The sequence below is a fragment of the Papaver somniferum genome, chromosome 10 (assembly GCF_003573695.1).
Source record: "Papaver somniferum cultivar HN1 chromosome 10, ASM357369v1, whole genome shotgun sequence".
In the NCBI taxonomy this organism is placed as follows: Eukaryota; Viridiplantae; Streptophyta; class Magnoliopsida; order Ranunculales; family Papaveraceae; genus Papaver; species Papaver somniferum.
Window position 1 is genome coordinate 137018783 of NC_039367.1, and position 16975 is coordinate 137035757.

Below are 16975 nucleotides of genomic sequence, written 5' to 3' on the forward strand. Positions count from 1 at the left end.
TCCATCAGCGGCATTAGAAGGTAAAACTCCGATGGAGAAGTGGTATGGTAAACCAGCTTATGACTATGACTCAATTCATATCTTTGGTTGCCCTGCTTGGTATCATGTTAGTGAAAACAAGCTTGATAGCCGTGCTTTTAAAGGGATCTTTACGGGTGTGAAGAAAGGAGTGAAAGGGTTCAAAATTTGGAATCCAGTAGAGAAGAAGATAGTCATGAGTAGAAATGTTACATTTTATGAAGCGTCTATGGTAAAGTCTTGGGGTTCTCAGCAGGTGGAGAACAGAAGCACAATTACTAGTGAGCCTTTGCAGCAGGTGGAGATTGATGCAACTCCACTAATTCCAGCTAAGTATGTATCTGTTACGACTACTTTTGAAGGTGTGACGTCTACAAGGGAGGTAACTACTGAAGTTCCAAATGATAATGTCGATGTTTATGAAGAGGAACATGAAGCAGTGGAAAATACAAAAGCTACGGTCATTGATACCATAGCAACCAGTAAACCGAGAAGATCAATCAAGAAACCTGGTTGGATGAATGATTTTATAGCTTATGCATTACCAGTTATTGAAGAAAGCATTTCTAATACCTATTTTGAAGCTATACACAGTGTAGAGCATCAAAAATGGGAAGTTGCTATGCAGGATGAGATGGAGTCTCTTTGCAAGAATGGCACGTGGATTCTTACGAAGCTTCCGAACGGTAAGAAGGCCATTGGGTGCAAATTGGTATATGCTAAGAAAGAAGGATCTCAGATGAATCAAGTACGCTACAAGGTAAGGTTAGTTTCAAAAGTTTATTCCCAAAAGGAAGGGATTGACTACAATGAGGTGTTCTCTCCAGTTGTGAAACACTCATCAATCTGAATTTTGTTGGCATTGGTAGCACAATATGATTTAGACCTAGTTCAGCTAGATGTCAATACGACGTTCTTACATGGTGATCTATAAGAGGAGATTTATATCACTCAGCCGAGTGGGTTCAAAGTTGCTGGAAGTGAAGATTGTGTATGCAAGCTGAAGAAATCGTTGTATGGGGTGAAACAGTCTCCAAGACAGTGGTACAAGCGATTTGATCAGTTTATGATTGGCCATACATACACAAGAAGTCACTATGACCATTGTGTATACTTCAAGAAGATACGTGATGGGTCTTTCATATATTTTCTCTTGTATGTCGATGATATGCTGATTGCATCGAATAACAAGAAAGAGATTGATAATTTGAAGCAGAAATTGTCAACTGAGTTCGAGATGAAAGATCTAGGAGAATCTAAGAAGATTCTTGGAATGGAGATTCAACGTGACAGAGAGAAGGGTAAGGTTTGTTTGTCTCAGAAGGCATACTTGAAAAGAAGTGTTAAAGAAATTTGGTATCTTCGAAGGAACTAAATTTGTAAGTACTCCCCTTGGTCCTCATTTTAAGTTGAGTTCTGATATGTCTCATACTACTGAAGAAGAGCGTGAGTATATGGCCCAAGTCCCATATGCTAGTGCTATTGGTAGCTTGATGTATGCGATGGTATGTACAAGGCCGGATATTTCACATGTAGTAAGTATGATCAGCCGTTATATGCATAATCCTGGTAAAGGACATTGGAAAGCTATGAAATGAATTTTGAGGTATCTTTATGGTACTGTTGATGTTGTCTTGGAGTTTGTGAAGGAAGATGGGAACAATGAGTTGTGTGTTGGTTATGTGGATTCTGACTATGCTGGTGATTTGGACAAGAGACGTTCAACTACCGGGTATGTATTTACCTTGGATGGAGCACCGGTTAGTTGGAGATCGACTTTGCAGTCTACTGTGGATCTCTCAACTAATGAAGCGGAGTATATGGCAGTGACAGGGGCATTTAAGGAGGCTATATGGTTACAAGGTTTGCTCGATGACTTGGGTGTTGTGCAGGAAAAACTGCCTGTGCATTGTGATAGTCTTAGTGCAATTTATTTGGCTAAAAATCAAGTGCATCATACAAGAACCAAACATATAGATGTTCGATTTCACTTTGTTAGAGAAATTCTGGAAGAAGAAGACATTTTACTTGTGAAGATCGATACCAAAGACAATCCAGCTGATATGTTAACGAAAGTAGTATCTGGGGTCAAGTTTCTTCATTGCTCGAAATTGATCCACATTCTTCCGATTTGGTGAGACCCTTGGGGGTAGAGGTTCTTAGGAACCTGGTGGAGGCCTTCTAGTAAGGCCATTGAGTGAACTACGGTCGGTTTGATTCCTTGCAGAGGATGCGTAGGCAACCTATGGCGCAATCAATGTTGTAAGACGAAGGTGTTATATTGATCGTATCATGCATAAATGCATGATCCGAGGTGGAGAATTGTTGGATATAGGTCGGTGAGGTGATTTTGAGTTTTTTGGATAACTCACGCCAAAAGAAAGTCGGTGGAGGAAGTTGGTTTTATCCCAACTTTTTTAGTCGGTCACCAAGTTAGATTAGGATTAAGAGTTAAGATAACTCTTAATTAGCTTTCTTGATCCTAAAGACTAGGAACTTATTAGCTAAGTTATGGAACCCTAATCCCTATCTATGTGTATATAATAGCCTAGTAGAGAACCTAGAAAAACACACAAAAAAAATCTTCTTTCTCTCTTAGGGTTTATTTGTTTTCTCCCAAACGATAATATAAATCTCTTATTTTTCCCGAGGATTCAACCTCGTTAAATTCTCGTCTCTTTTCTTCTTTAGTTTGTGTTATTTGCAATATTTGGAGTACCATTGTGTAGCTGTGCAAATCGCTTCCGCGGGGTTTTAGCGCAACGGATTGAAACAATGTGGATGACCACTAAGGAATAACAGAAGTTTGCATAGCCCCCAATTATCAACGATAACATATATAGCTTTACCAGTGAACTTGTATCCCTCTTTCTAAAAAGCATCACCTCATTTAACATATGTAGTAAGGATGCAGTCCGTTGCACTTCTACTGTGAGCTGTGTAAACTGGAGCAGGACATCTGAATAATAAGAAATGACAGTGTTGGCTATTTCCAATAGGATGACCAGCTGAAGTATTACCGTTCTCATCACCATAGCTCCACGTAGCTCTGTAAACTGCATCAGATGACAACTTTTGCATCTCTTGATAATTCCTGTAATACTGTAACCTCGTCAACAAAACAGTGAGGTGCTACTACCTTATAGTTGCAGAACTAAGCTTATACCGGTTCACCAACAAAAGTTCAAGATCAACACATATTAGTAATAACCAACAAAAAAAAATGCCCAAAAGAAAAACCAGATTAAAAAAACAATAACTCCAACAATCAACACAGGCCCACAGGTGCACAAATCTGACAATTGTATGCATGGCCTATCTATTCCATTAAACATGAAAGTTTTCCGTAAATTCGGACCAAATAGTTTGACAAATCCACAAATGTGCCTAACCTCAGTAAGCCACTAAACCGAAAATCAAAGTACCTAGGGAAGTATCATAGGGGTCTATTGCTAACACCTCGAAAATATCAAGCGTGACCATGGAGAGAGTAGAACTATTCAGGGTTGCGAACCCACATACCAAGCAGGTACGTCTTTGTAGATATCTTTTAATAATGCAGTATCCATCAAGAAAAGAGGGTAGAAGACTTAATATTTCAGATGAAAAATGACATGATAAACAAACCTAAAGATTTTAGTGTTGCAGTAACGAAAAAAAGTACGAAATTTCAGGGTAATCAAACCCCTCCAATTTGGATACTACATCACTCTAATTCCAGTATATCCCTCTACAGTATTTCATAATGAAGGTTTCTCCCTCTTTCTAAACAGCATCACCTCATTTGCATACCGTCACAAGGTTCTGCGTATCAGTGTTCTTATGAAATTATAAAACAACTTCTCTGATATCCTTAACAAAGACAACTTTTCTGTTGTTTCCTATCCAAAGTACTGTTTTTCTTTGAATCAACAAATTCAGGAACTCAAAATGCACAGTAAATATCAAAACGATAGCATTATAAGGATAATAGCTTGAGTATAAAGAGCTGATTAAATTTTCTCGAAGGGTTAGGAGCTTAGGATTATTGGGAAAGCTTTCAGATTTCTACAATGTTTCCTGCATTTACTTCTCAGACACCGATTTTAATTTCTTATAAAAGGAAATAAGTATACTAAGTTAGCATTACATTTCCCCACTAAGACTAACTTAAGTAAATTACAAAATGCAGAATGAACATGGCAACAAAAAGCTATAAGAGTAATCCATCCATGATATTATATCAGCACACACTGTCTATTGATTAGATTCAGAAGATGGCTTGTTATCAAATTTTAAAATGCTTAAGATTTTCATTTAATGATCATTACACTTACCTACTCCTTCTGAGGCTCCGGCTTCTTCAGTTAATCACTGTTCTCTTCCTCCTCACTTGAACTTATCATTTCACAGAATTCCATTGTTTTTGTATTCATTTCTCCTAATACTTCAATGAAACTAACGTATTCTTATGAGGAATCGCTTCACAAATTGACTTGCCAAAACTGATATTGATTTTGGCAGACGAAGCTTTTGGATCGTAACTATAATAAATTTTACTTTCCCATAGCACAAAAGCCTACCACTCTTCGTGAACTCGAATGGCCGTGAAATTTCATTGTCAAAACTAAACACTTTAATCCAGTTGAAGTCATCATTATCTTCATTCTGCTTTAATAACCATATGTCACAATCACCAGAATCGTAATAATGAGTAGCACTTAGAAAATCACCTAAAACCCCTAATCTAGTAGAGATATATGAATCATCAGTTTGTGTCAAATAAGGTGGTGATGGTGGAAGTTGGCTAGGCTTTTCATCAGCCAAATGGAAAGCAAGAACAGTGCATGTGGTTCCAGTGTTGTGCTTCCAAAAAAGAGCTCCATTTGCAAACATAGCAGCATTGTGTGAAAATCGTTTCATTCCGATGTTGATCGTTCCCACATTTCTCCATCCACTGACACTCCCAAGAGTGTACACCTGAACAACTCCAATTCCAATTTCTTCATTTAGGTTTCTCTTTTTCGAGTTATATATCCTAACAACCTTGTAGTCATTGAACGAACGAATGTGACCAAATCCAGTCCACCAGGAAGATTCTTTAAATCTTGGAAGGATAACATATTCTATGGTGATTGGATTACAGATATGAGCAGGTCCAAAATGCCATTTACCAATTTCGTCTCTAAGCCATGCATCGAACCAAATAAGGCCATTGCATGATCCATTAAAATAATAATCGTCAAATGGAGAGCTTAAATTCATCCTTCTTCTTCTGTTAAAGGGTGCCTCCTGACAATTATCATCATATTCACTATAATAAAATGCTTTAAGCCCTAGTACATGACTATAAAAGATACAGCTTTACTTACCAGAATCATTGAGATGATTCAAGTGCATCTGTGCCAAGGATGGATGCCGAACAAGATCTCTCCAGGCTTTAGAGACTAACTTGCATCCCAGAACAGATTCAGTTGGTAAAGGACTTAAAATGTCAAACATGATCTCGTAAGGAAGCATATTAAAGTTCCCCATTGGAACTCTAAGTTGAGATAGAAGGGATCTGCAGAAGAAGAATTGAGAAAGTTAGGGTTTCAAGGAGAACGGGGGTTTTGGTTGATGAAACTGGATGCTGATAAATTAAAGGAAACGAAATGGTCAAGGGGTAAACAAAAATATCGTCAGCGTCAGGATTATGCCATAGGGTAGTCAATTGAGTGAGGGGCCTTGGGGAGTGTCTACTGTGAAATGGGCCACGGTGGAATGGGCATGTGGCATCTACCGAACTACTCCTTTAGTTTTTGCTCTGCAACCCTATCTATCCTAAAAACAGACAGTTATCTTCATATAGAAAACAGTTATCTTCATCTTCTCTGTTCGGATTTTGATTTCTTTTAAGATCTGGCTAGATTAGCTTATCCTACATTATATGTAAGTAAATAAATTGCAGTTCAGCAATGCGTATTAGGTTTTTCTGTTTATATTTTCTAATAAATATGGCAAATTACTGCCGTTGTTATTTTCTACGCACTCTCAGAGTGAGGGATCTGTTGGTGGTGCATTAATGCTTGGAAGGAATCGTGGATCCCCAATCAACTGCATCATCTGTTCCCATATCCGGATATTATGCATGGAAATATTCACATAGTGGCTCCTCTATTTTTAGAAGATAGTTATTCATGGAATGAAAATGAGAATAATTCCTTAAGAGTGATTCTGGGTATCTATATTAATGGTGAAGATGAGAATAATTCCTTAATCTGGAACCGACCTTTTAATGGAAAATACTCAACCAAATCTTGTTACAAGATACATGCAAAAAATATTCGGATTTCTTAATGAATTTCTATGGAGAAAGCTTTGGTTTTTTACTTTCATTTCGCCTAAGATTATGCCGTTTATGTGGAAAGTACTCCATAATGGCTTACCGGTTAAGCATAACATCAAAAGATTCAATACTCATATACGCTGTGTAAGCAAGATGTCCATGAAGAAACAATTGAACATATGTTCTTCAATTGTCCTTGGGCTATAAGAGTATTCATGTATTCTGCTTTGGAATTTTGGATGCAAATGGAAGTGAATAATCCTAAAACTATTATCTTGAAATGGATTGGTGATCAACAGATTCAAAAACTTCATTATGGTGCATGGAATGTATCAAGGAACATATGGGATAATCGTCCTTACATCATCTATCAATATTGGAATGTTCTGGAATTTGGCTACTGCAAGACTAAAGTTGATCCAGCATTCATCCCAAATCAAGTTGATGCAAGGGCAATCACGCAGAATCATTTGGGTTTATCTGAAGGATGTGGTACAAATACTGTTGATGCAACTTCGACACTTACGTCAGGGATAAATGCTGTTATTCTTGGTTTGACGTTGGCAAAGAGATTGATCCTAACAAAGATCATTGTGGAGGGAGATGCTTCAAATGTAACCAAAGCTTTCACGGAAGATGCAAGTGAAATACCATGGACAGCAAAATCTTTGATTCTCAGGATTAAAGTAGAAGCTGAGACCTTTCAGAATGTCAAGTTTGTTTTTATTCCTAAATGTGTCATTGTTTTAACGCATAAACTTTGTCAATTTGTAAAGCGCGATTCTGTAATAGGCTGGTGGGAGTATGATTCTCCACCTAAATGCATCTCTTCAAACCTCAATTTAATGAGGTAGTCTTAATAAAGCTTAGGGCTCTTCGAGCCCTTTATCCTTCAAAAAAAAAAAGAGAAGAATTCTGCACCATCAAAGAATGATTTAATCTTGGCTTGCTACAAGATTTTGATTCATATGTTTTTCAAGTTATGCAAATGCACGTTACGAGTCTTTGTCTTGGTTTTCATTCGAAGGACATTTTTTTTTTAAACAAGCTCGCAAGGAGATTTTATTGAAAATGAACGTAAAACGACATGCTATTAACTTATCTGAATCTGTAGGAAGGAAGAGAAGAAATATCACTTCCCATGGCAGATCCAATAAACGAAGGTGGTTGATCCCACCATTGAGACCCTGAAGTTGCACCCCATTTAGCTAGTAAATCCGCTACCGAATTTGATTCTCTAGAAATATGTGAGAATCTGAATTGAATTTAAGATAAGTATCTTAAACAATTCTCCCAATGAACTAAAAGCCTCCAAGGAACCAAAGATGAGTTGGACAGCTTCCTTTTAACTAAAATTGGAATATATTAGCCTCCAATAAAAACAGTGCGCGTGTACTATATGCTTCAATATGATTATTTGATTGATCATGAAAAAGAACCCCATGAAAAGTGTTTAGGTCACTGAAAATTTTATTATTTTTGTTGTTGCAGGAGATGATGAGCGACCCTCTTTCCATGCACTCTTGATATGAGTGTCTATGAGCTGATTGGCTAATAGATCAATCAAATTACACATAAGAGGAGCATTTTCGCTAACAATCACTCTATTAAAGAGAATCAAAAGAGATTAGTGTGTTCATTCGTCAGCACTTGGTTTTCCTGGGAAGCAGTAACAATATCTTCATCATCAGGCATAGCTTCACCATTCAAATCAAGATCATCAGATGATCTTTTCCACTCCGGAGTATTGGGACAAATAACATTACTGGGCTTCCTCTCATGATAGAATGCGTACAGTGCATCAACGTAATCCTGTTTATAAATTCCTGGAGGGCGTGCATTATGAAAAGCTCCAATTGCCTTTTCGACAGACAATGGCGTTGATCGCATGAGGAAATGAACAATCATGAAACCCGTACGGTTATGCCCATGAGTACAATGAACTAGGATATACTTGTTGGATTCCCTCTGTCGTCGGGAATAGAATTTTAAAACCTCGTAAAAAAATGTATTCACAGACTCGGGATCGGGTACTGAATCCCTACCCTTGCATGCAATCTTAACATGGTTAATACCCATTTTTCTCCAATCCGAAGGTTGATAATAGCGGGTGGTATTGGTCAGATCAATGACTAAACCAACTTCTCTTCCTAAAATTTTTTGCTGGTGAAGAACTTGCTTCAAAGAGTATCTTTTACCAGGAAATATGCACTCATTGAATGTTTCTCCCAGAGGAACTTTAGAAGGAATTATGTACCCTATGCAATCACCAGAAGCAGGGAAATCCAGCCAACCAGGGGGCAGCTTGTTTTTATCGTAAAATCTTGTCTCGTTAATGACAGGTTCTCTCCTTGGTTGGTTTGGACCCTCATCTGGGAAATGTCTTTTTAAGCGTTGCCGTCTTTCTTCACGCTCTCTGTGCATTGTCTCAACTGCAGTCTCTATGTGCTCCTCATGTGCAATATCCTCTTCGACTTGTGCTGAAAATATCTCTTCTTCCTCTTTATCATCTTTAGGTAACGAGGAAGCATTCAAATCCATAGAAATAATCATCCAACATCAACTAAACTACATTCGCTTAAAAGAAATCGTGGTAAATATAGAGAACCGAACTAGGGTTTTGCTGCTATTGAGACAGAAAGAGAAAACCCAGCAGTCAATCTGAGAAGGGAAGCCTGTCTGCTTAAGGAGGCCTTAGGAAATCACATCGGTTTTATAAAGTGCTTTGTTGCCTAATTTAAGGTTTAAGGGATCTTAAGGAAATCAGGACTCCTCTAATTTTAAGAAATCCCGGTCGCTACAGCTGCTTAGAAAATCAACTAAGGTTTAGGGTTTCCTGATTCGGCTCTAACAATCAATCGATTCATTCCAACTCTATAAATAGTAGCGTTTGCATAAGGTGCGTTTCAGTAGATTAACGGGGACATTGGGTTTTAGCGTATACTAGAGAGCATTACCAAAAAAATAGTTTGTGTGCAGTCATCGTTTTGTCAATTTCACAGTAATTTTGCTTTTTTGTGATCGAGATGGATCGGGAACACGTCTACTGTAGATCATGTGACCATAAGATTGGTCCTAAAAATGTATTTAAGCTCACAAAAGTACACACTTCTAACCCTTCAAATAGTTTGAGTATATTACGTTCTTTTCTTATTGGTGTTTAAACATACTGACCCTGTGTGAATCTACCAGGAACAGTATATGGAGCATCCTTCGCATTCAACTTACCGTGTAATACCAAGAGTGTAAGTTTGGCTTAATTGGTATCTTGGAGATATCTTGTTCATCAAAACAAAAAGAGAAATCTATCGACTAAATGTTGAAACCCAATTTTGCTTAATTGGTGATTAATACCGTCTTTGCAGGTCTGTTGTCGTAGGAACGCCCGAAGAAACCGAAATCCAGGGTTCAGCGTATACGCGAGTGCCCCTCTTGTGTAAATGCACAACAAAAATCGGCGAGTTCTATGTAAGAATATGTCTAGTAATTAAATTTTATACATCAGTCGGTCTAACAGTTGTAGTTATAATTGGCTAAGTTATATAACTTTTTTTTTTCTGAAGCAGTTAATTTATATAACCTGTGATTGCATGCAGTATCCTACAGGTATTTTTCCGAACACATGCAAGGAGCTCGCATACGATATCTCATCCCTTGAGTGTGAAAAAGGAAGCATATTTTTTGCGAAAACCCTGTATATACACATGACTCCTGAGAGTGCAAATCGGTTGTTCAAATCCAAAACATTCTGAACCAAAAAGATGCAATAACACAATTCGATTGAATTGAATACCCGACACCAGGATGCGATTAGATTGGGGTAAATTTCAGATTTTTCACTCTATTTTTCTTGGATTGGATATTGTCATAATCCCTCCTACACAGGGAAATACCCACTCTTCTATGAGACGATGGGAGTACCACTACCATGTTACTACAATTTAATTTTGAGCAATGTTATTTGCTTTCAATATATATTTTTGTTTAACAACAATATATATCTCGTATCATTCTGTTATTTTTTTTTTGGTAAGTGGATATTTGTAACAAAAACCAGCTGAGCTTTACATTATGGGAAAAGCTCTTCCCGCTATATCCTCATACAGAAGAGGCGACAAAAAAATAGGAGGGGTACAAACCCATTCCTGATTTACATTTGGTGTTGTTGCCTTCTTAGCCAGAAGGTCAGCTGCAAAATTTTCTTCGTGATAAAAGTGCGAGAAGGAGATATCCTGAAAAAGACTATCTAGAGATGATATATCATTCAGGATATTCACAAAAAGCCAAGGAGGCACACACAAAACCATTAACAAGTTGTACTACATACATAGAGTCACTAACCACCTGTAATCTAGAAATGCCTAGGTTATGCGCTAACCTGAGACCATCTCTAATCGACCATAACTCTGCCATGTTGCTCCCATTCATGTATATATGTTTGGCATATGCTGTAATGAAGGAACTAGTATCATTCTTGTTTGTACCGTGTATAAAATACACGGAAGTTCCATTAATCAAGCCCGTCTACCCGTGAAGATTCCAGAAGTTTCTAGAAGTCTTGTTGCCCAAGTTGCTTGCATATGAAGTTTATCTAATTAGGGTTACATAAACACTATAATTACATGTATCCTAAACCCTTAAAGGATATGGAATTTTAGGGTAGCTAACCCGGAGAAAACTCTTGTATCCTACAATCAATAAAGAATTTCTCTGTTCCACCGTGAATGTAGGCACAACTTGCCGAACCACGTTAAATATTTGTCTCTTCTCTTTATCTTTTATAGTTTCTATCCCTAATTTTCAATAATCATCATCAAATCATCGTGTTTAGTGCCTAGAATTTATTTTGGGTACAAACAATTTTGTTATTTGCGAGATGAAATGTTGGAGGAAGTGAACCCAACTATAGACTTTCTAAAGTGAGCAATTGGTTCAATATCCTTAAACCCTCACCTATGACTTTGACAGACACCTTGATATCCTCTCGTATAAAGACTGCAGACATTATCTTCATTTTGACGAGAAAGCCGGAAATGAGATGTTGGAGGAAATTGAACCCCGACTGCAGAAATTATAGCAGTGTGCAACTGGTTCAATTCCCTTGAACTCTCGCTTACGACTTCAACTCGTTTAAATTTTCTCATTTGCAGATCTACATTATCTTCTTATCGTCGTGTAAGCCAGGGATGAGATGTCGGAGGAAATTGAACCCAATTTCACCACGCTGTAGCAGTTTGAAACTGGTTCATATTCCTTGAACTCTCACCCTTGACTTCAACACGCATGTTCATATTTTCTCTTCAGGTATCGGCACTATCTAATCTCAGACGTGAAAGCCGGAGAGGAGATGTTGGCGGAAATTGAGCCAAATTAAACCAAACTGCACCCAAATAGTAGCAGTGTCCAATTGTTTCAGTTTCCTTCAACTCTCATTTACAACTTCATGACTACTTTTTTGTTTCGTCTTAACTAAAGAGTTTGTTACTACAATATATGATGGATGTAAGACACTGGAGAAAACTAAACTGAACACTGATAAGGACAATAATCACTAGCAATTTAGTTTTATCCAATTCTTACTTCCATCAGTTACATCCTTTTATTTTTTTTGCTCATAAGTGAAAGTTGGAGGTAAGATGTTGGAGGAAATTGAACCACGTTAGAGTCTCACTTAGAACTTGTTCACTTCCCTACAACTCTCACATACAACTTTGTAGCACTTTTCTTTGTTTAGCTTATTATGCATTGGAGACGCTGAAAGTGCCATCTATTTATAAGCCTTGAAATGAACAACAATCATGCTTTTCTGATGAAAGAAATTACATGTCTCTGGAATATCTCAGAGAAGAAGAGAATATCGAACAGAACACAGAAATAAAGCATGTTTGTTTACTTTATTTAAAAATAGTATCCCAAGGACAGTTTCTGTTTCTCTCTTTTAGGCAGTCTGTTTCATATCCAATGCGACCACCATATAGAGTTTAGTCTTTTTCACTAAAACTTCATATCCAAAAAAGAACCATCTCTAGACATTTTATTCCTTCTTTAATCGTATGCCCGTATTGATCATCCAATATCCACCAACCTTTGCAGTCCATTAAGATTGTTTTCCGAACATAAAGTGATTTCTATCATCTTGGCTTATATCAAGCAGTAGTGATACTTTTCCAAGCGCAATGATTTACATTTTCCAAGGAAATGTACGTGCAAGCGTTAGGGCTGAGTGTACGTCCTTCAGATGATTACCTCTCCCTCTCCCATGCATTCAAAGCTGCATGTCAGCTCAATATCTCATCTTCAACAATATATACAAAGAGATGCAAAACCAAAATAAATGAGGGAATTAGTCTATGTTAACCAGTGTAAGCGTTGGTAGATTTTTTACTTAAATCCAGTGGGAACGAGACCGACACAACAGAAATATTGGCAAATACTGTAACAGATGATAAGAGTCAAAAGAAGGTTTTGTAAGTGTCAAATGTTTTTCTTAACTTTGAAATTTCTTTATATTATGTTCATGTAATTCTTATGGGTCTTAAGAGCAACTTTAGTGTTGAGTTGTTAAATTCCCATCCCAAATATAACCCTTTTTTTTTTTTTTGACGTAGTGGGAGACCAATTCCCATCTATCAACGCAGTTGATAGTCACAAGAAACGTAATTAAAAAATCCGTCCAAGTCAAATGTGTTTTATAAAAGCGTGTGTTATAAAATGCTATTATAAGTTACGTCTGGTATACGGCGTTTTTATAAATTGCGTCTGAGTGGTAAACGTGGTTTATAATTATGTTTTGGGTGAACGACTCTGGAGAGAAGGGAGAGATGGAGAGTTTTCATTGATGTAGTAGTAGTATTGTTACTGATGCTAATAACAAGACAGAAATGGACAAACCAAAGAAAACCGATGGATTCTTCTCAACACTTTCTTCTAATAAGAAACAACAACACCTGTTGAAACATTCTGGTAACCAATGCAGCTTAATATTATCTCTTTGATGAACCCAAATTTTGTCTTTACTTAGGGAATTATGGCAATGGACAAACTGAAAATTTGTTGAGCCATGTGGATGGCCAAACACGTTTCTCCATTATGGGAAGAAAGTGAGTGGTTGATCATCAAGCGCCGGGTAAAAGAACAATTGTCAGCGTGTGTAGCTCAAACTCGGCGTTGGAACAACAACCGCGGGAGTTTAAAGGTTAAATGCAGTGTGCTTTCAAACACGCTTGCGTGAAGCAAAAACGCCAACGGATAGTTTTCTGAAAATTCAAAATTCCCTTTTTACCTCTATAAATTACCATCATCTTGAAACAATTAACTCACACCAAAATTCACTTCTCTTGAATTTCTCTTCTAAATCTATTCAATTTTTTAGTTTTATTGTTGGTTAAATGGCTGAAAAGGCGACCACACTTTTTCGGGATGCAAAGCTTGAAGCTGCTGTTTATAAGCTGCTGCTCCAAGAAAATGTTCCTCTAAAACGCAGAGAAGATCTCTAGTTTTGAAAGTTAGCAACAAAAAATTAAAAAACAAAGGCGAAACTGTCAAAGAGCGCGTTGAATGGAAGCTACGTCAAATGAAGATAAACATGAGGCCAAAGCTTGTACTTGATTTTTATTGAAGTTGTATAATACTTTTTATTATTGTCTATGTTTATATCTTGTAAAAGAATTGGGAGTAATATCAATGTATGAAAATATTTAGAATTTAAAATAGATTTCCACTTCAGTTTAAACGATATTTATTACATTTTAAACTTGCATATAACATCAAACCACATTTTAATAAATCACAACAAGCTCAAACTACATAAAATACTGCGACATTATCTCTATAGAGTTCATAGCATTCAAAATGCTTAAACTCTCTTCCGATTTCTTCAGTAAACTTTGCATGAGCGATGGTTTTCTGTTAAAAAGATAAACAACATGCTAAGATATATGATGCATTTGATCGGTAAGGACAAAGGTAACATACTCACCAGTTCTTCATTGGATAATCCAGAATTACTACGGTGAACCATCCACAAAACTTCTGTATAATATTTGAATTCCTTAGTGATGAATTCAATTCTTAGTTCTAGGCTCACACAATTTCTAATGGTTTTGTTCCGCGATGCTATAAAATGTCTCAATACTCTTTCTCGGAAATAAAATGTTCATTGGTCTCATCATACGATGTAACCAACATCGAACAAGAGTATTATCTTCTTCCATTGTAAAGACCGGGAGAGGCATTGGAGTACAGTACTTATGTTCTTGAGATGGACCATCTTTTAGAATTCTGAAACACGCTTCGTAACGAAAAGGTTTACCGTGAGCTTCCTCCCAATTATCAAGAGTTGTTTGGATCACTTCATTTTCAGTCACAACGATGACCAAATAACCGGAAACTGCATATATCCCATCTGCGCAAAGAGCAGAGTACCATGTCGTGGGGATTCAAGAATTCCGGTTTGCACTTTTCTTTAAAAAACATAAGAACCTATTAGCTAGGACTTGTATGGTTGCAAATTAAAGATTTTTTTTCTTTTTTATTTTGAAGTCCATTTGATGTATTCAATTTGAATTGTATAATGAGTACTGGCATTTGAATTTAAGAATCCCGGTTTCATTTCCTTGTAATTTGAACTTCATTTTAGCTTCAATCAGATTTATTTTAGCTCAGTTAGATTCAGTGCAGGATTCAGCCAATTATGAATCTATATATTTTTTTATATTTATAATCATATCTAAGACCGACTAAGATAGTCTTAATCCCTTGACCGTTAAAATTGGTAATTGTTCTGCGAACCACGATTGCAGGTCATACAAAATTAAAACGCTTTATCAACACATACCTGGTAGCAGGAGTGGAACTACATCCTAGATTGGGCTGACTTGAGCCACCCCTAGAGCCCACAATTATTATTTTTTAAGAACGATTTTTTGGGGACCATGGTATGGTTGTGGGACCATGGTTTTATTCTGGGTAAAGACATTAGAAGTAAATCTAGATCACCCCTTATCTAGACATTTATATTAATACTTAAATTACCCTCCTGATTAATTTTGGGTGATAATTAGTTAGTGTTAACAATAGTTAGTGTAATGATTAGTGAGATGATTAAGTTAAAGATAATTATGTGATTAAAAAATCAGATGGTTTTTTTTAAAAGAGTAAAGTTAGAGAAGATGAAGAAGGAAAACATGAAAAACGATGGATTTTACCAACCACAACCGGATGAAGGGTATTTGGGTACCCAGGTAGGTTTCAAACTTAGATAATGTTGGTTGAATTGCTCCAAACTTTCAAAAAAAATGAAATTTTTTATGTAGATTTGGGCCAGTTCGGTTACCATATGTCAAGAACATGTAACCGAACACACCTGAAAGTGTAGTTCAGTTAAGTTTTCCAAACACGCAGGTTACCGAACTCACTCGTTAATGGAGGTTTTGGTCGTACAGTGTAATGTTCGGTTACCTAGGATAAAATGGTAGGTAACCGAACTTTGAACTTAACAATTTATTTTGGTACATCTTGTGTGTTCGGTTAGTTCGCAAAATTCAACGCAACCAAGTTCCCAACCGAACTGCAGGTTAAAAGTAACCCAGTGTTAGAAGTTCGGTTGGTTCGCAAACTTCAACATATTTTGCGAATCAACCGAACTGGGCTTATATATGCATATATGTAATTTGGCAAACGTTCGGTTACTACGAAATTTATTTCCTGGCGAATTAGGTAGAGTTCGGTTACGAAGTTTCAAAGGTAGAGTTCGGTTACAAAGAAAACTTAACATTTTTGCGAACGAACCGAACTTGTGGACTTCTCATTATTTTCGTAAACTAAAGTTCGGTGATATCCTTATTTTGCGAAGGAACCGAACTTATGGACTTGTGTTGTTCTAATACAAGGAGTTCGGTTAAAAGTATTTTTTTGCGAATCAACCGAACTTTGAGTTCGGTTAAGAAAAAATTAATTCTTGATTACCGAACTTATCTCTAAAAAAACCCTCCATTAAACCTTTCTGCAACTTCCATTTTCAACTCATTTTAATAATTACTTTTCATTTATTCAACCAAAAACGAATGACAAGTAATGGGTTTGTGAGAATATCTTTGTTAATGTTTTAAATTAAGCTATATATATAGTGGTGGTGGTGGTTGGTGGTGGTGGTAATCGGAGGTGGTGGTGGTAATCGGTGGTTGGTGGTGATAATCGGAGGTGGTGGTGGTGGTAATCGGCGGTGATGGGCGGTGGTGGTGGTGGTAATCGGCGGTGGTGGGCGGTGGTGGTGGTGGTAATCGGTGGTTGGTGGTGGTGATAATCGGAGGTGGTGGTGGTGGTAATCAGCGATGGTGGGAGGTGGTGGTGGGAGGAGGTGGTGGTTATATATATATATAGGTGGTTATTGGATTGGTTTTAAACTAAATTAGGTTAAGAATAGGTTATTCATTTCAATACTTTAGGATACCCCTTATAATTATAGGGTAGGTGGCCTAACAGAACCATGCTCGCCCGACAACTTATTTGTGTAGGGACAATTTTAGTATGCTGATTTTATGTTAAGCAAGCCTAGCCAGGTGTATAAAATGGTCAGCCAGGGGTTCCCAACATTTCTGGTTCCGCACGATTCAGTACATTCGAGACAAGAGACAGATGTTTACATATACC

General features: G+C 37.1%; 1 protein-coding gene across 1 annotated transcript; it reads right to left on the reverse strand.

The window, feature by feature from the left end:
- Positions 1 to 7942: 7942 nt before the first annotated feature.
- LOC113316265 (mRNA-capping enzyme-like) lies at positions 7943 to 8913 on the reverse strand. The gene has a single exon (XM_026564480.1). It carries the CDS (start codon positions 8876 to 8878, stop codon positions 7943 to 7945), a length of 936 nt encoding a protein of 311 aa, XP_026420265.1. The 5' UTR covers positions 8879 to 8913.
- Positions 8914 to 16975: the final 8062 nt, after the last annotated feature.